Consider the following 21,008-nt stretch of genomic DNA (forward strand, 5'->3'; position numbering starts at 1 on the left):
CCAGATAAGTCCCTTGTAACTGGTACCTCTGGTACCAAGGGCCCTGATGCCAGGGAAGGTCTCTAAGGGCTGCAGCATGTATTATGCCACCCTAGAGACCCCTCACCCAGCACAGACACACTGCTTACCAGCTTGTGTGTGCTAGTGAGAACAAAATGAGTAAGTCGACATGGCACTCCCCTCAGGGTGCCATGCCAGCCTCTCACTGCCTATGCAGTATAGGTAAGACACCCCTCTAGCAGGCCTTACAGCCCTAAGGCAGGGTGCACTATACCATAGGTGAGGGTACCAGTGCATGAGCACTGTGCCCCTACAGTGTCTAAGCAAAACCTTAGACATTGTAAGTGCAGGGTAGCCATAAGAGTATATGGGTCTGGGAGTCTGTTTTACACGAACTCCACAGCACCATAATGGCTACACTGAAAACTGGGAAGTTTGGTATCAAACTTCTCAGCACAATAAATGCACACTGATGCCAGTGTACATTTTATTTTAAAATACACCACAGAGGGCACCTGTAAGGAAATGCCTCCTTGGCATGGTTGCCCCCTGACTTTTTGCCTTTGCTGATGCTATGTTTACAATTGAAAGTGTGCTGAGGCCTGCTAACCAGGCCCCAGCACCAGTGTTCTTTCCCTAACCTGTACTTTTGTATCCACAATTGGCAGACCCTGGCATCCAGATAAGTCCCTTGTAACTGGTACTTCTAGTACCAAGGGCCCTGATGCCAAGGAAGGTCTCTAAGGGATGCAGCATGTCTTATGCCACCCTGGAGACCTCTCACTCAGCACAGACACACTGCTTGCCAGCTTGTGTGTGCTAGTGAGGACAAAACGAGTAAGTCGACATGGCACTCCCCTCAGGGTGCCATGCCAGCCTCTCACTGCCTGTGCAGTATAGGTAAGACACCCCTCTAGCAGGCCTTACAGCCCTAAGGCAGGGTGCACTATACCATAGGTGAGGGTACCAGTGCATGAGCATGGTACCCCTACAGTGTCTAAACAAAACCTTAGACATTGTAAGTGCAGGGTAGCCATAAGAGTATATGGTCTGGGAGTCTGTCAAACACGAACTCCACAGCACCATAATGGCTACACTGAAAACTGGGAAGTTTGGTATCAAACTTCTCAGCACAATAAATGCACACTGATGCCAGTGTACATTTTATTGTACAATACACCACAGAGGGCACCTTAGAGGTGCCCCCTGAAACTTAACCGACTATCTGTGTAGGCTGACTAGTTTTAGCAGCCTGCCACAAACCGAGACATGTTGCTGGCCCCATGGGGAGAGTGCCTTTGTCACTCTGAGGCCAGTAACAAAGCCTGCCCTGGGTGGAGATGCTAACACCTCTCCCAGGCAGGAATTGTCACACCTGGCGGTGAGCCTCAAAGGCTCACCTCCTTTGTGCCAACCCAGCAGGACACTCCAGCTAGTGGAGTTGCCCGCCCCCTCCGGCCAGGCCCCACTTTTGGCGGCAAGGCCGGAGAAAATAATGAGAATAACAAGGAGGAGTCACTGGCCAGTCAGGACAGCCCCTAAGGTGTCCTGAGCTGAGGTGACTCTAACTTTTAGAAATCCTCCATCTTGCAGATGGAGGATTCCCCCAATAGGGTTAGGATTGTGACCCCCTCCCCTTGGGAGGAGGCACAAAGAGGGTGTACCCACCCTCAGGGCTAGTAGCCATTGGCTACTAACCCCCCAGACCTAAACACGCCCTTAAATTTAGTATTTAAGGGCTACCCTGAACCCTAGAAAATTAGATTCCTGCAACTACAAGAAGAAGGACTGCCTAGCTGAAAAACCCCTGCAGAGGAAGACCAGAAGACGACAACTGCCTTGGCTCCAGAAACTCACCGGCCTGTCTCCTGCCTTCCAAAGATCCTGCTCCAGCGACGCCTTCCAAAGGGACCAGCGACCTCGACATCCTCTGAGGACTGCCCCTGCTTCGAAAAGACAAGAAACTCCCGAGGACAGCGGACCTGCTCCAAGAAAAGCTGCAACTTTGTTTCCAGCAGCTTTAAAGAACCCTGCAAGCTCCCCGCAAGAAGCGTGAGACTTGCAACACTGCACCCGGCGACCCCGACTCGGCTGGTGGAGATCCGACGCCTCAGGAGGGACCCCAGGACTACTCTGATACTGTGAGTACCAAAACCTGTCCCCCCTGAGCCCCCACAGCGCCGCCTGCAGAGGGAATCCCGAGGCTTCCCCTGACCGCGACTCTTTGAACCTAAAGTCCCGACGCCTGGGAGAGACCCTGCACCCGCAGCCCCCAGGACCTGAAGGACCGGACTTTCACTGGAGAAGTGACCCCCAGGAGTCCCTCTCCCTTGCCCAAGTGGAGGTTTCCCCGAGGAATCCCCCCCTTGCCTGCCTGCAGCGCTGAAGAGATCCCGAGATCTCTCATAGACTAACATTGCAAACCCGACGCTTGTTTCGACACTGCACCCGGCCGCCCCCGCGCTGCTGAGGGTGAAATCTCTGTGTGGACTTGTGTCCCCTCCGGTGCCCTACAAAACCCCCCTGGTCTGCCCTCCGAAGACGCGGGTACTTACCTGCAAGCAGACCGGAACCGGGGCACCCCCTTCTCTCCATTCTAGCCTATGTGTTTTGGGCACCACTTTGAACTCTGCACCTGACCGGCCCTGAGCTGCTGGTGTGGTGACTTTGGGGTTGCTCTGAACCCCCAACGGTGGGCTACCTTGGACCAAGAACTGAACCCTGTAAGTGTCCTACTTACCTGGTAAAACTAACAAAAACTTACCTCCCCCAGGAACTGTGAAAATTGCACTAAGTGTCCACTTTTAAAACAGCTATTTGTCAATAACTTGAAAAGTATACATGCAATTTTGATGATTGGAAGTTCCTAAAGTACTTACCTGCAATACCTTTCGAATGAGATATTACATGTAGAATTTGAACCTGTGGTTCTTAAAATAAACCAAGAAAAGATATTTTTCTATATAAAAACCTATTGGCTGGATTTGTCTCTGAGTGTGTGTACCTCATTTATTGTCTATGTGTATGTACAACAAATGCTTAACACTACTCCTTGGATAAGCCTACTGCTCGACCACACTACCACAAAATAGAGCATTAGTATTATCTATTTTTACCACTATTTTACCTCTAAGGGGAACCCTTGGACTCTGTGCATGCTATTCCTTACTTTGAAATAGCACATACAGAGCCAACTTCCTACAGCACCTTAGAGGTGCCCCCTGAAACTTAACCGACTATCTGTGTAGGCTGACTGGTTCTAGCAGCCTGCCACACTAGAGACATGTTGCTGGCCCCATGGGGAGAGTGCCTTTGTCACTCTGAGGCCAGTAACAAAGCCTGCACTGGGTGGAGATGCTAACACCTCCCCCAGGCAGGAGCTGTAACACCTGGCGGTGAGCCTCAAAGGCTCACCCCTTTGTCACAGCACCGCAGGACACTCCAGCTAGTGGAGTTGCCTGCCCCCTCCGGCCCCGGCCCCCACTTTTGGCGGCAAGGCCGGAGAAAATAATGAGAATAACAAGGAGGAGTCACTGGCCAGTCAGGACAGCCCCTAAGGTGTCCTGAGCTGAGGTGACTAACTTTTAGAAATCCTCCATCTTGCAGATGGAGGATTCCCCCAATAGGATTAGGGATGTGACCCCCTCCCCTTGGGAGGGGGCACAAAGAGGGTGTACTCACCCTCAGGGCTAGTAGCCATTGGCTACTAACCCCCCAGACCTAAACACGCCCTTAAATTTAGTATTTAAGGGCTCTCCCTGAACCTAGAAACTAGATTCCTGCAACAACAAGAAGAAGGACTGCCTAGCTGAAAACCCCTGCAGAGGAAGACCAGAAGACAACAACTGCCTTGGCTCCAGAAACTCACCGGCCTGTCTCCTGCCTTCCAAAGAACTCTGCTCCAGTGACGCCTTCCAAAGGGACCAGCGACCTCTGCATCCTCTGAGGACTGCCCTGCTTCGACGACGACAAGAAACTCCAGAGGACAGCGGACCTGCTCCAAAAAGACTGCAACTTTATCCAAAGGAGCAGCTTTAAAGAACCCTGCAATCTCCCCGCAAGAAGCGTGAGACTTGCAACACTGCACCCGGCGACCCCGACTCGGCTGGTGGAGAACCAACACCTCAGGGAGGACCCCCAGACTACTCTACGACTGTGAGTACCAAAACCTGTCCCCCCTGAGCCCCCACAGCGCCGCCTGCAGAGGGAATCCCGAGGCTTCCCCTGACCGCGACTCTCTGAAACCTAAGTCCCGACGCCTGGAAAAGACCCTGCACCCGCAGCCCCCAGGACCTGAAGGACCGGACTTTCACTGCAGAAGTGACCCCCAGGAGTCCCTCTCCCTTGCCCAAGTGGAGGATTCCCCGAGGAAGCCCCCCCTTGCCTGCCTGCAGCGCTGAAGAGATCCCTTGATCTCTCATTGACTTCCATTGCGAACCTGACGCTTGTTCTAACACTGCACCCGGCCGCCCCCGCGCCGCTGAGGGTGAAATTTCTGTGTGGGCTTGTGTCCCCCCCGGTGCCCTACAAAACCCCCCTGGTCTGCCCTCCGAAGACGCGGGTACTTACCTGCTGGCAGACTGGAACCGGGGCACCCCCTTCTCTCCATTGAAGCCTATGCGTTTTGGGCACCACTTTGAACTCTGCACCTGACCGGCCCTGAGCTGCTGGTGTGGTAACTTTGGGGTTGCTCTGAACCCCCAACGGTGGGCTACCTTGGACCAAGAACTGAACCCTGTAAGTGTCTTACTTACCTGGTAATACTAACAAAAACTTACCTCCCCCAGGAACTGTGAAAATTGCACTGTGTCCACTTTTAAAATAGCTATTTGTGAATAACTTGAAAAGTATACATGCAATTGAAATGGCCCCGAAAGCCTCCCCTCTGGTACTGTCCCTGGTAGCTGGACGGTGTTGTCTGTGAGGTGCTGGCCTGTGTGGCTTGACCCCGAAACCCCCCTCTAAAGGTTGTCTTGCGGAAGGTGCTGTAAGTGCCTCTGCTCTGCGGGGAGTAGAGTGCGCCCATGGCTTTAGCAGTGTCAGTGTCCTTTTTCAGTTTCTCAATTGCCGTGTCCACCTCTGGTCCGAACAGTTGTTTCTCATTGAATGGCATATTGAGCACTGCCTGCTGTATCTCTGGTTTAAAACCAGATGTTCGTAGCCATGCGTGCCTTCTTATAGTCACAGATGTGTTAATTGTTCTCGCAGCTGTGTCCGCTGCGTCCATAGAGGAGCGTATCTGATTATTAGATATGTTCTGTCCTTCCTCAACCACCTGCTTCGCCCTATTTTGTAGTTCCTTGGGTAGATGCTCAATGAGGTGTTGCATCTCGTCCCAATGGGCTCTGTCATAGCGCGCAAGTAATGCTTGAGAGTTAGCGATGCGCCACTGGTTTGCAGCCTGTACTGCGACTCTCTTTCCGGCTGCATCGAACTTGCGGCTCTCTTTATCTGGGGGTGGTGCATCCCCAGATGTGTGGGAGTTGGCTCTCTTGCGAGCTGCTCCTACTACGACGGAATCTGGTGGCAGCTGTGTGGTGATGAAAACAGGGTCTGTGGGAGGTGCTTTATATTTCTTTTCCACCCTTGGTGTTATTGCCCTACTCTTGACCGGCTCCTTGAAGATTTCCTTTGCGTGCCGAAGCATTCCTGGGAGCATAGACAGGCTTTGGTAGGAGCTGTGGGTGGAGGAGAGGGTGTTGAATAAGAAGTCATCCTCGACTGGTTCTGAGTGGAGGTTTACGTTGTGGAACTCTGCCGCTCTAGCCACCACTTGTGAATATGCTGTGCTGTCTTCTGGTGGTGAGGGCTTTGTGGGATACGCCTCTGGACTGTTGTCCGACACTGGGGCGTCGTATAAGTCCCAAGTGTCTTGGTCCTGGTCACCTTGGCTCACGGTGGTGTGAGCCGGGGAATGTGATGGAGTTTGTGCTGGTGAAACGTTAGTTACAGGTGGAGGAGAGGGTGGCGGAGTTACCTTTTTCACCATTTTTGTTTGTGGTGCTTGGTCTGTTTGAAACTCCAGTCTTCTTTTTCTCCTAATAGGGGGAAGGGTGCTTATTTTCCCTGTTCCCTCCTGTATGAAAATACGTTTCTGCGTATGGTCTACTTCGGTGGATTGCAATTCTTCCTCAAATCTATGCTTTCGCATCTGAGAGGACAGTGATTTGCTCCTCTGAATAGGAACCGGTAACTGGGTCGGTTGCGGGCCGTTTCGGTACCGAAACCCTGTCTGTATTCTTTTTCGGCTCCGAGGTGACTTTCTTCTTTTTTGGAGTCGAAACCTCTCGGCGTCGATCTTCCTCGGTGCCACTGTCTCGGCGTCGAGCCGTTTCGGCACCGCTATCTCGGCGTCGATCTTTTTCAGCAGCACTTTCTCGGTCCCGAGAAGGCTGCGTGCTGGTGTCTCGACCGGAGTCGGACGATGTCGGCACTGTTTCGGCCTTTTTCGGTGCCGAAGGTCGGTCACCGAATTTATGGGTCGAGCCATGGCCTGGTGGCAGTGGCGTCCCCTGGGCCTTGTCACTTTTTTTGTGTGTTGTCTTCGACGTCTTACTCACAGTTCTTTGATCGTCGAATTCCTCGGAGTCCGATTCGTGGATCGAGAAGGTTTCTTCTTCCTCTTGTTCCTCGAACTCTCGGTGTGCTGTCGGCGTGGACGCCATCTGAAGTCTTCTGGCTCGACGGTCACGGAGTGTCTTTCGGGACCGGAACGCACGACAGGCCTCGCAAGTCTCTTCACTGTGCTCAGGCGACAGGCACAGGTTACAGACCAAATGTTGGTCTGTATACGGGTATTTGTTGTGGCATTTGGGACAGAAACGGAACGGGGTCGTTCCATCAGCGTTGTTTTACACGAGGTCGGGCCGACCAAGCCCCGACGGGGGATCGAAAGCTACCCCGAAGGCACCGGAGCTCTTCAAACTTCGATGCGGTGTTGATTCTATCTAAGCCGATCCCGAACGCAACAATACCGACGTAATCTTCCGATAGTTAGCTAACTTTCCGTTCCGAAACTCGGAGCGACAGGAACACGTCCGAACCCGATGGCGGAAAGAAAACAATCGAAGATGGAGTCGACGCCCATGCGCAATGGAGACAAAGAGGAGGAGTCACTCGGTCCCGTGACTCGAAAGACTTCTTCGAAGAAAAACAACTTGTAACACTCCGACCCAACACCAGATGGCGGGCTAGGCACAACATGTGTATCTACAGCGACAGATGCCATCGAACATATATTTTCTTAGTTTATTTTAAGAACCACAGATTCACGATTTACAAGTAATACTTCAAATGAAAGGTATTTCATGTAGGAACTTTAGGAACTTTGAATTAGCAAAATAGCATATACAGTTTTCACACAAATGACATATAGCTATTTTAAAACTAGACAGTGCAATTTTCAACAGTTCCTGGGGGGAGTAACAGTTTGTTAGTTTTTGCAGGTAAGTAAACCACCTACGGGGTTTAAGTTTGGGTCCAAGGTAGCCCACCGTTGGGGGTTCAGAGCAACCCCAAAGTTACCACACCAGCAGCTCAGGGCCGGTCAGGTGCAGAGGTCAAAGTGGTGCCCAAAACACATAGGCTTCAATGGAAAAGGGGGTGCCCCGGTTCCAGTCTGCCAGCAGGTAAGTACCCGTGTCTTCGGAGGACAGACCAGGGGGGTTTTGTAGAGCAATGGCTTATTGCCATTTTAACCTATACTTTGGACGTTACTGCTCTAATTCAAAGTTCTTTACTTACCTGTGTGGAGTACCTTGCATTTTATGTATTTACTTCATATCTTGAATCTTGTGTTTCTAAAATCAATTAAGAAAAAATATTTTTCTATACAAAAACTATTGGCCTAGAGTTAAGTCTGAGTGTTTGTTCCTCATTTATTGCCTGTGTGTGTACAACAAATGCTTAACACTACCCTCTGATAAGCCTACTGCTCGACCACACTAGCACAAAATAGAGCATTAGAATTATCAAATTTTGCCACTGTCAACCTCTAAGGGGAACCCTTGGACTCTGTGCACACTATCTCTCACTTTGAGATAGTATATACAGAGCCCACTTCCTACACTGACCTTAAGGGAGCCTGCAGAGGTAGTGCAATCCTGTCCACTCATTCAACAACATACAGCAGCTACACTATTCCAACAAATTAAGTTAATTATAGGTTGTCTAATATGGGGAGAGCACCAGCCTGTAAATAGAAGCTGTGGAAAATCTCCTGGCAGGTGCACTTTCAGGCTCAACCACTAGACGGGAGATTCATGCACAGTAAGTGAATGCATAACATGTTTGTTGTTACAAAGCAATCACACTCAACCTCTGCAGCCTCCTTACAGCTTGGCACAAAGGGCAATACCAACACTCCATGGGGCAATACTCTCACTCAATATGGACCAAGATTCACACTAAGGGAGAACGAAGATTCAAACTCAGCAGAAAGACGACCTGAGAACCCCTCGTCAAAGCTGTGCCCTTTGAGATAGCAAAGCGGTGTTTTGCCTGAAAGGCATAGTGACGTTTTGTGTGTGCAATTGTGCATTTTCTTTTGATGGTCTTAAAAATGGCCTATCAAAATTTCAAGCCTCCCATGAACTTTTCATTAAATGCAAACATTCATGACTATATTAGAGAAGATCCCATAATTAAGAACTGCAAAAAGTTACAAATTAGCCTACAAGGTGTGCACACCCACGAGCCATCATAGTAGTCAGGTACAGAGCAGCATGGCAGACAAGCCCCTAGATCGCCGACTGAATTCCCTACTGCAAAATACCCTCATTCTCTTTCATGGCAAACATATCATGAGGCATAGCACCAACCCCACAATGTTTAAAACCATCCCACTTATACACTGCTACGGAAAGGGTTGCAAGAATATCTTATGGAAGAAACATTCCTTAGAAAGCAGGGACATTAAGTAAATGCCCTACCTTTAGGGACTGGTTAATTTGCTTTCTGATTCCACATTAATCAGCCACTTGTCCAGTGAACAGAAATGCGCGCACGACGTTACAAATCTAGTCCAATTACAATGAAAAGCCCAAGGTAAGTGTTCTCTAAGCAAAGTCTTAGAACAGAGTTTAAATACTCATGTCCTCCCTCAACAAATCTGAACAGTAATTAGCATTCTGACTACAATCTGAACAGTGTGACAGTCTGGTGGTTTATTGGTACTCACCACATTAGCAATGGCTGTCTTTGCTCTCTCCAGCTCTTCACGGGCTGTCTCTATCAGAGTCCCTGTATTCTCCACCCGGACACGAGCCTCTTGTGCAATGTCTTCGGTGTCCCCCACAATCTTACGGATATTTGCGAGCCGCCCAAGCTGACTCGTCAAGGTGTTGTTGATTTCAGTCAAACGATCCACCAGGCCTTGATCAACATCTGGAAAAACAAAAACATACATGCAGCATAAGTGTAAGGAAATGCCTCCTTGGCATGGTTGCCCCCTGACTTTTTGCCTTTGCTGATGCTATGTTTACAATTGAAAGTGTGCTGAGGCCTGCTAAACAGGCCCCAGCACCAGTGTTCTTTCCCTAACCTGTACTTTTGTATCCACAATTGGCAGACCCTGGCATCCAGATAAGTCCCTTGTAACTGGTACTTCTAGTACCAAGGGCCCTGATGCCAAGGAAGGTCTCTAAGGGCTGCAGCATGTCTTATACCACCCTGGAGACCTCTCACTCAGCACAGACACCCTGCTTGCCAGCTTGTGTGTGCTAGTGAGGACAAAACGAGTAAGTCGACATGGCACTCCCCTCAGGGTGCCATGCCAGCCTCTCACTGCCTATGCAGTATAGGTAAGACACCCCTCTAGCAGGCCTTACAGCCCTAAGGCAGGGTGCACTATACCATAGGTGAGGGTACCAGTGCATGAGCATGGTACCCCTACAGTGTCTAAACAAAACCTTAGACATTGTAAGTGCAGGGTAGCCATAAGAGTATATGGTCTGGGAGTTTGTCAAACACGAACTCCACAGCACCATAATGGCTACACTGAAAACTGGGAAGTTTGGTATCAAACTTCTCAGCACAATAAATGCACACTGATGCCAGTGTACATTTTATTGTAAAATACACCCCAGAGGGCACCTTAGAGGTGCCCCCTGAAACTTAACCGACTATCTGTGTAGGCTGACTAGTTTTAGCAGCCTGCCACAAACCGAGACATGTTGCTGGCCCCATGGGGAGAGTGCCTTTGTCACTCTGAGGCCAGTAACAAAGCCTGCACTGGGTGGAGATGCTAACACCTCCCCCAGGCAGGAATTGTCACACCTGGCGGTGAGCCTCAAAGGCTCACCTCCTTTGTGCCAACCCAGCAGGACACTCCAGCTAGTGGAGTTGCCCGCCCCCTCCGGCCAGGCCCCACTTTTGGCGGCAAGGCCGGAGAAAATAATGAGAAAAACAAGGAGGAGTCACTGGCCAGTCAGGACAGCCCCTAAGGTGTCCTGAGCTGAAGTGACTCTAACTTTTAGAAATCCTCCATCTTGCAGATGGAGGATTCCCCCAATAGGGTTAGGATTGTGACCCCCTCCCCTTGGGAGGAGGCACAAAGAGGGTGTACCCACCCTCAGGGCTAGTAGCCATTGGCTACTAACCCCCCAGACCTAAACACGCCCTTAAATTTAGTATTTAAGGGCTACCCTGAACCCTAGAAAATTAGATTCCTGCAACTACAAGAAGAAGGACTGCCTAGCTGAAAACCCCTGCAGAGGAAGACCAGAAGACGACTACTGCCTTGGCTCCAGAAACTCACCGGCCTGTCTCCTGCCTTCCAAAGATCCTGCTCCAGCGACGCCTTCCAAAGGGACCAGCGACCTCGACATCCTCTGAGGACTGCCCCTGCTTCGAAAAGACAAGAAACTCCCGAGGACAGCGGACCTGCTCCAAGAAAGGCTGCAACTTTGTTTCCAGCAGCCTTGAAAGAACCCTGCAAGCTCCCCGCAAGAAGCGTGAGACTTGCAACACTGCACCCGGCGACCCCGACTCGGCTGGTGGAGATGATCCAACACCTCAGGAGGGACCCCAGGACTACTCTGATACTGTGAGTACCAAAACCTGTCCCCCCTGAGCCCCCACAGCGCCGCCTGCAGAGGGAATCCCGAGGCTTCCCCTGACCGCGACTCTTTGAATCCTAAGTCCCGACGCCTGGGAGAGACCCTGCACCCGCAGCCCCCAGGACCTGAAGGACCGAACTTTCACTGGAGAAGTGACCCCCAGGAGTCCCTCTCCCTTGCCCAAGTGGAGGTTTCCCCGAGGAACCCCCCCCTTGCCTGCCTGCAGCGCTGAAGAGATCCCGAGATCTCTCATAGACTAACATTGCGAACCCGACGCCTGTTTCTACACTGCACCCGGCCGCCCCCGCGCTGCTGAGGGTGAAATTTCTGTGTGGGCTTGTGTCCCCCCCGGTGCCCTACAAAACCCCCCTGGTCTGCCCTCCGAAGACGCGGGTACTTACCTGCAAGCAGACCGGAACCGGGGCACCCCCTTCTCTCCATTCTAGCCTATGTGTTTTGGGCACCACTTTGAACTCTGCACCTGACCGGCCCTGAGCTGCTGGTGTGGTGACTTTGGGGTTGCTCTGAACCCCCAACGGTGGGCTACCTTGGACCAAGAACTAAGCCCTGTAAGTGTCTTACTTACCTGGTTAACCTAACAAATACTTACCTCCCCTAGGAACTGTGAAAATTGCACTAAGTGTCCACTTTTAAAACAGCTATTTGTGAATAACTTGAAAAGTATACATGCAATTTTGATGATTTGAAGTTCCTAAAGTACTTACCTGCAATACCTTTCGAATGAGATATTACATGTAGAATTTGAACCTGTGGTTCTTAAAATAAACTAAGAAAAGATATTTTTCTATATAAAAACCTATTGGCTGGATTTGTCTCTGAGTGTGTGTACCTCATTTATTGTCTATGTGTATGTACAACAAATGCTTAACACTACTCCTTGGATAAGCCTACTGCTCGACCACACTACCACAAAATAGAGCATTAGTATTATCTCTTTTTGCCACTATCTTACCTCTAAGGGGAACCCTTGGACTCTGTGCATGCTATTCCTTACTTTGAAATAGCACATACAGAGCCAACTTCCTACAATAAGGAATCTGTCAAGAAGGCTCAATGAATTGAGAATGTGTTGCTATCATATGGTGTAGGAAAATGGCTCCCTGCTGCAGTTATCCCCGACTTTTTGCCTGATAATGATGCTGACTTGGCTGCGAAGAGTGCTGGGACCCTGCTAACCAGGCCCCAGCATCAGTGTTCTTTCACCTAAAATGTACCATTGATTCCACAATTGGCACACCCCTGGCACACAGATAAGTCCCTTGTAAAAGGTACCAGTGGTACCAAGGGCCCTGTGACCAGGGAAGGTCCCTAAGGGCTGCAGCATATGTTGTGCCACCCTAAGGGACACCTCACCTAACACATGCACACTGCCATTGCAGATTGTGTGTGTTGGTGGGGAGAAAAAGGCAAAGTCGACATTGCATCCCCCTCAGGATGCCATGCGCACAAAATGCCTGTGGCATAGGTAAGTCACCACTCTAGCAGGCCTTACAGCCCTAAGGCAGGGTGCACTATACCACAGGTGAGGGCATAGCTGCATGAGCAATATGCCCCTGCAGTGTCTAAGGCTATTCTTAGACATTGTAAGTATAGTGTGGCCATATTATGTATATGGCCTGGGAGTTTGTCAAACACGAACTCCACAGCTCCATAATGGCTACACTGGATACTGGGAAGTTTGGTATCAAACGTCTCAGAATATTAAACCCACACTGATGCCAGTGTTGGATTTATTAAAAAATGCACACAGAGGATATCTTATAGATGCCCCCTGTATTTTACCCAATCCTTCAGTGCAGGACTGACTGGTCTGTGCCTGCCTGCTGCTGAGAGATGAGTTTCTGACCCCCTGGGTGAGGGCCTTTGTGCCCTATGAGGCCAGAAACAAAGCCTGCTCTGGGTGGAGGTGCTTCACACCTCCCCCCTGCAGGAACTAACACCTAGCAGTGAGCCTCAAAGGCTCAAGCTTCGTGTTACAATGCCCCAGGGCATCCCAGCTAGTGGAGATGCCTGCCCCCTGGACACAGCCCCCACTTTTGGCAGCAAGTCCAGGGGAGATAATGAGAAAAACAAGGAGGAGTCACCCACCAGTCAGGACAGCCCCTAATGTGTCCTGAGCTGAGGTGACCCCTGCCATTAGAAATCCTCCATCTTAGTTATGGAGGATTCCCCCAACAGGATTAGGGATGTGCCCCCCTCCCCACAGGGAGGAGCCACAAAGAGGGTGTAGCCACCCTCCAGGACAGTAGCCATTGGCTACTGCCCTCCCAGACCTAAACACACCCATAAATTTAGTATTTAGGGGCACCCCCAAACCCAGTAAATCAGATTCCTGCAACCTGAAGAAACAAAAAGGACTGCTGACATATAAGCCCTAAAGAGAAGACAGAAGACAAAAACTACTTTGGCCCCAGGCCCTACCGGCCTGTCTCCTGACTCGAAAACCTGCAACCAGCGACGCATCCGACAAGGACCAGCGACTGCCCTGGACCAAAGGACCAAGAAACTCCTGTGAGCAGCGGCTCTGCTCAATTTCAACAACAACTTTGCAACTTTCTTGCAACTTTAAAGAAAGTCACTCTTCCCGCCGGAAGCATGAGACTTCACACACTGCACCCAATGCCGCCGACTCAAGATCCAGAGAACTAACACCACAGGGAGGACTCCCCGGCGACCCAGTGAGTAGCCCGAGACGACCCCCCTGGACCCACACAGCGACGCCTGAAGAGAGAATCCAGAGGCTCCCCCTGACAGCGACTGCCTGTAACAAGGGACCCGACGCGTGGACCAAGCACTGCACCTGCAGCCCCCAGGATTTGAAGGAACCGAACCTCAGTGCAGGAGTGACCCCCAGGCGACCCCCTGTCTAGCCCAGGTGGTGGCTGGTCTGAGAAGCCCCCCTGTGCCGTGCCTGCACTGCTAGAGTGACCCTTGGGTCTCAATTTAAAACCAATACAAAACCCAATGCCTGCTTTGCACACTGCACCCGGCCGCCCCTGTGCAGCTGAGGGTGTGTTTTGTATACCTACTGGTGTCCCCCCCCCAGTGCTCTACAAAACCCCCCTGGTCTGCCCTCCGAGGACACGGGTACTTACCTGCTGGCAGACTGGAACCGGAGCACCCCTGTTCTCCATAGGCGCCTATGGGTTTTGGGCACCTCTTGGACCTCTGCACCTGACCGGCCCTGAGCTGCTGGTGTGGTAACTTTGGGGTTGCCTTGAACCATCAACGGTGGGCTGCCATTGCCCCAGGACTGAGACTTGTAAGTGTTTTACTTACCTCCTAATCTAACCTTTACTTACCTCCCCCAGGAACTGTTGATTTTTGCAGTGTTCACTTTGAAAATAGCTTACTGCCATTTTTACAAAGACCGTAAATTATATTGTTTGCATTCAAAGTTCCTAAAGTATCTAAGTAAAGTACCTTACATTTAAAGTATTAACTGTAAATCTTGAACCTGTGGTTCTTAAAATAAACTAAGAAAAGTTATTTTTCAATATAAAAACCTATTGGCCTGGAGTAAGTCTTTGAGTGTGTGTTCCTCATTTATTGCCTGTGTGTGTACAACAAATGCTTAACACTACCCTCTGATAAGCCTACTGCTCGACCACACTACCACAAAATAGTGGCAAAAAGAGATAATTCTTATGCTCTATCTTATCTCTAAGGGGAACCCTTGGACTCTGTGCACACTATCTCTTACTTTGAGATAGTATATACAGAGACAACTACCTACATATGGTATGACGTACCAGTCACAAGAATGCTTCATATTGTGACTCACCTTCCTAGCCTTAGTAAGTTGTGTACCATGAAACTGGCTAATGTTCACAGTTCTTTAAAGTTTACTGAAAAGTCAAACTGCAGTATTAACCCCTTCGCTACCAGGCCTTTTCCCCTCATGTGCAGAGCCTTTTTTTGGCTATTTGGGGCATTTGCGCTTAGGCCCTCATAACTTTTTCTCCACATAAGCCACCCATGCCAAATTTGCGTCCTTTTTTTCCAACATCCTAGGGATTCTAGAGGTACCCAGACTTTGTGGGTTCCCCTGAAGAAGACCAACAAATTAGCCAAAATACAGCAAATATTTCTTTTTTTTTTTTTATGGGAAAAAAGGGCTGCAGAAGAAGGCTTGTGGGTTTTTTCCCTGAAAATGGCATCAACAAAGGGTTTGCGGTGGTAAAAAAAAAAAGTAATCACCATCTTCCAGCTTTCAGGAACAGGCAGACTTGAATTAGCAAACCCCATTTTTCAACACAATTTTGACATTTTACTGAGACACACCCCATTTTTACAATTTTTTGTGCTTTCAGCCTCCTTCCAGTTAGTGACAGAAATGGGTGAGAAACCAATGCTGGATGCCAGAAAGCTAAACATTTAGGAAAAGTAGACAAAATTCTGAATTCAGCGAGGGGTCATTTGTGTAGATACTACAAGTGTTTTCTACAGACAATAACAGTTGAAATAAAAGAATACTGAAATTGAGGTGATAAAAAACAGCCATTTTTCTCCACGTTTTACTCTAACTTTTTCCTACTATGTCAGATTTTTTAAAGCAATATACGTTACGTCTGCTGGACTCTTCTGGTTTGGGGGGGATATACAGGGCTTGTAGGTTCATAAAGAACCCTAGGTACCCAGAGCCAATAAATGAGCTGCACCTTGCAATGGGTTTTCATTCTATACCGGGTATACATAAATTAATTTGCTGAAATATAAAAAGTGAAAAATAGCTATCAAGAAAACCTTTATGTAAGGAAATGCCTCCTTGGCATGATTAGCCCCTGACTTTTTGCCTTTGCTGATGCCAAGTTATGATTTGAAAGTGTGCTGAGGCCTGCTAACCAGGCCCCAGCAGCAGTGTTCTTTCACTAACCTGCACCTTTGTTTCCACAATTGGCACACCATGGCATCCAGGTAAGTCCCTTGTAACTGGTACCCCTGGTACCAAGGGCCCTGATGCCAGGGAAGGTCTCTAAGGGCTGCAGCATGTCTTATGCCACCCTGGAGACCCCTCACTCAGCACATGCACACTGCCTCACAGCTTGTGTGTGCTGGTGGGGAGACAATGACTAAGTTGACATGGCACTCCCCTCAGGGTGCCATGCCAACCTCACACTGCCTACAGGTATAGATAAGTCACCCCTCTAGCAGGCCTTACAGCCCTAAGGCAGGGTGCACTATACCATAGGTGAGGGCATGAGTGCATGAGCACTATGCCCCTACAGTGTTTAAGCAAAACCTTAGACATTGTAAGTGCAGGGTAGTCATAAGAGTACATGGTCTGGTCAGTCTGTCATGCACGAACTCCACAGCACCATAATGGCTACACTGAAAACTGGGAAGTTTGGTATCAAACTTCTCAGCACAATAAATGCACACTGATTCCACTGTACATTTTATTGTAACATACACCCCAGAGGGCATCTTAGAGATGCCCCCTGAAACTTTAACCAACTACCAGTGTGGGCTGACTAGTTTTAGCAGCCTGCCACACACCAGACATGTTGCTGGCCACATGGGGAGAGTGCCTTTGTCACTCTGTGGCTAGTAACAAAGCCTGTACTGGGTGGAGGTGCTTCTCACCCCCCCCCTGCAGGAACTGTAACACCTGGTGGTGAGCCTCAAAGGCTCACCCCCTTTGTTACAGCACCCCAGGGCACTCCAGCTAGTGGAGTTGCCCGCCCCCTCCGGCCACGGCCCCACTTTTGGCGGCAAGGCCGGAGGAGATAATGAGAAAAACAAGGAGGAGTCACTGGCCAGTCAGGACAGCCCCTAAGGTGTCCTGAGCTGAGGTGACTAACTTTTAGAAATCCTCCATCTTGCAGATGGAGGTTCCCCCAATAGGGATAGGGATGTGCCCCCCCTCCCCTCAGGGAGGAGGCACAAAGAGGGTGTAGCCAACCTCAGGGCTAGTAGCCATTGGCTACTAACCCCCAGACCTAAACACACCCCTAAATCGAGTATTTAGGGGCTCCCAGAACACAGCAAGGTAGATTCCTGCAACCTAAGACGAAGAAGGACTGCTGAGCTGAAAAACCCTGCAGAGAAGACGGAGACACCAACTGCCTTGGCACCAGCTCTATCGGCCTGTCTCCCCACTTCTAAAGAACTGCACCAGCGACGCGTTCCACAGGGTCCAGCAACCTCTGAAGCCTCAGAGGACTACCCTGCATCTAAAAGGACCAAGAACTCCTGAGGACAGCAGCTCTGTTCCACAAAGACTGCAAATTTGCAACAAAGGAGCAACTTTGAAAGAACACACGTTTCCCGCCGGAAGCGTGAGACTCTGCGCACTGCACCAGACGCCCCCGGCTCGACTTGTGGAGAACAAACACTACAGGGAGGACTCCCCGGCGACTGCGAGACCGTGAGTAACCAGAGTTGACCCCCCTGAGCCCCCACAGCGACGCCTGCAGAGGGAATCCTGAGGCTCCCCCTGACCGCGACTGCCTGCTTCAAAGACCCGACGCCTGGGAAAGACTCTGCACCCGCAGCCCCCAGGACCTGAAGGATCCGACCTCCAGTGCAGGAGCGACCCCCAGGTGGCCCTCTCCCTTGCCCAGGTGGTGGCTACCCCGAGGAGCCCCCCCCCCCCGCCTGCATCGCTGAAGAGACCCCTTGGTTTCTTATTGGATTACATTGCAAACCTGACGCCTGTTTGCACACTGCACCCGGCCGCCCCCGTGCCGCTGAGGGTGTACTTTTTGTGCTGACTTGTGTCCCCCTCGGTGCCCTACAAAACCCCCCTGGTCTGCCCTCCGTAGACGCGGGTACTTACCTGCTGGCAGACTGGAACCGGGGCACCCACTTCTCCATTGAAGCCTATGCGTTTTGGGCACCACTTTGACCTCTGCACCTGACTGGCCCTGAGCCGCTGGTGTGGTAACTTTAGGGTTGCCCTGAACCCCCAACGGTGGGCTACCTTGGACCCAGCTTTGAACACTGTAGGTGGTTTACTTACCTGCAAAACTAACAAACACTTACCTCCCCCAGGAACTGTTGAAAATTGCACTGTGTCCAGTTTTAAAAATGCTATTTGCCATTTGTGTGAAAACTGTATATGATATTTTGCTAATTCAAAGTTCCTAAAGTAACTAAGTGAAATACCTTTCATTTAAAGTATTGTTTGTAAATCTTGAACCTGTGGTTCTTAAAATAAACTAAGAAAATATATTTTTCTATATAAAAACCTATTGGCCTGGAATTGTCTTTGAGTGTGTGTTCCTCATTTATTGCCTGTGTGTGTACAACAAATGCGTAACACTACCCTCTGATAAGCCTACTGCTCGACCACACTACCACAAAAAAGAGCATTAGAATTATCTCTTTTTGTCACTATCTTACCTCTAAGGGGAACCCTTGGACTCTGTGCATGCTATTTCTTACTTTGAAATATTACATACAGAGCCAACTTCCTACACTTTATATTTTCAAAATGAGCACAAGATAAGGTGTTGAGAAGCAGTGGTTATTTGCACCTCTCTGAATTCCGGGGTGCCCATACTAGCATGTGAATTACAGGGCATTTCTCAAATAGATGTCTTTTTTTTACACACTGTCTTACATTTGGAAGGAAAACAAATTAGAGAAAGACAAGTGTAAGGAAATGCCTCCTTGGCATGGTTACCCCCTGACTTTTTGCCTTTGCTGATGCTATGTTTTGATTTGAAAGTGTGCTGAGGCCTGCTAACCAGGCCCCAGCACCAGTGTTCTTTCCCTAACCTGTACTTTTGTTTTACACAATTGGCACACCCTGGCATCCAGGTAAGTCCCTTGTAACTGGTACCCCTGGTACCAAGGGCCCTGATGCCAGGGAAGGTCTCTAAGGGCTGCAGCATATCTTATGCCACCCTGGGGATCCCTCACTCAGCACAGACACACTGCTTGCCAGCTTGTGTGTGCTGGTGAGGACAAAACGAGTAAGTCAACATGGCACTCCCCTCAGGGTGCCATGCCAACCTCACACTGCCTATGCAGTATAGATAAGTCACCCCTCTAGCAGGCCTTACAGCCCTAAGGCAGGGTGCACTATACCATGGGTGAGGGCACCAGTGCATGAGCACTGTGCCCCTACAGTGTCTAAGCAAAACCGTAGACATTGTAAGTGCAGGGTAGCCATAAGAGTACATGGTCTGGTCAGTCTGTCATGCACGAACTCTACAGCACCATAATGGCTACACTGAAAACTGGGAAGTTTGGTATCAAACTTCTCAGCACAATAAATGCACACTGATGCCAGTGTACATTTTATTGTGAAATACTCCCCAGAGGGCACCTTAGAGGTGCCCCCTGAAACCTTAACCAACTACCTGCGTAGGCGGACTGGTTTTAGCAGCCTGCCACACTCGAGACATGTTGCTGGCCACATGGGGAGAGTGCCTTTGTCACTGTGGCTAGTAACAAAGTCTGCACTGCGTGGAGATGCTATCACCTCCCCCTCGCAGGAGCTGTAACACCTGGCGGTGAGCCTCAAAGGCTCACCCCCTTTGTTCCAGCGCCACAGGGCATTCCAGCTAGTGGAGTTGCCCACCCCCTCTGGCCACGGCCCCACTTTTGGCGGAAAGGCCGGAGGAGATAATGAGAAAAACAAGGAGGAGTCACTGGCCAGTCAGGACAGCCCCTAAGGCAACCTGAGCTGAAGTGACTGACTTTTAGGAATCCTCCATCTTGCAGATGGAAGATCCCCCAATAGGGATAGGAATGTGACCCCCTCCCCTTGGGAGGAGGCACAAAGAGGGTGTAGCCACCCTCAGGGCTAGTAGCCATTGGCTACTGCCCTCCCTGACCTAAACACACCCCTAAATTCTGTATTTAGGGGCTCCCCTGAACCTAGGAAATCAGATTCCTGCAACTTACGAAGAAGAGGACTGCGGAGCTGAAAAACCCCTGCAGAGAAGACGGAGACACCAACTGCTTTGGCCCCAGCCCTACCGGCCTGTCTCCCTCCTTCAGAAGAAGACTGCTCCAGCGACGCTTTCCCCAGGACCAGCGACCTCTGAATCCTCAGAGGACTGCCCTGCTTCAAGGAAGACAAGAAACTCCCGAGAACAGCGGCCCTGTTCAACAAAGACTGCAACTTTGTTTCCAGAGGAGCAGATTTAAAGACCCTGCAAGAAGCGTGAGACTTGCAACACTGCACCCGGCGACCCCGACTCGATTGGTGGAGAAACAACGCTACAGGGAGGACCCCCAGGCGACTCCGAGACTGTGAGTAACCAAAGTTGTCCCCCCTGAGCCCCCACAGCGACGCCTGCAGAAGGAATCCCGAGGCTCCCCCTGACTGCGACTGCCTGACTAAGATCCCGACGCCTGGAAAAGACCCTGCAACCGCAGCCCCCAGGACCTGAAGGATCGGAACACCAGTGCAGGAGTGACCCCCAGGAGGCCCTCTCCCTTGCCCAGGTGGTGGCTACCCCGAGGAGCCCCCCCCCTTGCCTGCATCGCTGACGAGACCCCTTGGTCTCCCATTGAAACCTATTGAAAACTAGACGCGTGTTTGCACACTGCACCCGGCCGCCCCAGTGCCGCTGAGGGTGTACTTTCTGTGCTGACTTGTGTCCCTCCCGGTGCCCTACAAAACCCCCCTGGTCTGCCCTCCGAAGACGCGGGTACTTACCTGCTGGCAGACTGTAACCGGGGCACCCCCTTCTCCATTGAAGCCTATGCATGTTGGGCACCATTTTGACCTCTGCACCTGACCGGCCCTGAGCTGCTGGTGTGGTGACTTTGGGGTTGCTCTGAACCCCCAACGGTGGGCTACCTTGGACCCCAATTTGAACCCCGTAGGTGGTTTACTTACCTGCAAGAACTAACATTACTTTACCTCCCCCAGGAACTGTGAAAATTGCACTATGTCCACTTTTGAAATAGCTATATGTGTTTTATGTAAAAAGTATATATGCTATTGTGATTATTCAAAGTTCCTAA

General features: G+C 50.4%; 1 protein-coding gene across 1 annotated transcript in view; it reads right to left on the bottom strand.

Annotated features, from left to right (window-relative positions):
• LAMC1 (laminin subunit gamma 1) overlaps nt 1-21,008 on the bottom strand; it is a 657,035-nt gene that overhangs the window by 121,494 nt on the left and 514,533 nt on the right. Inside the window, exon 19 of the mRNA XM_069232049.1 lies at nt 9,179-9,384. Within this exon, the coding sequence (XP_069088150.1) occupies nt 9,179-9,384 (206 nt within the window). The remainder of the gene's footprint in view (nt 1-9,178; nt 9,385-21,008) is intronic.

The sequence above is a fragment of the Pleurodeles waltl genome, chromosome 4_2 (genome assembly GCF_031143425.1).
Source record: "Pleurodeles waltl isolate 20211129_DDA chromosome 4_2, aPleWal1.hap1.20221129, whole genome shotgun sequence".
In the NCBI taxonomy this organism is placed as follows: Eukaryota; Metazoa; Chordata; class Amphibia; order Caudata; family Salamandridae; genus Pleurodeles; species Pleurodeles waltl.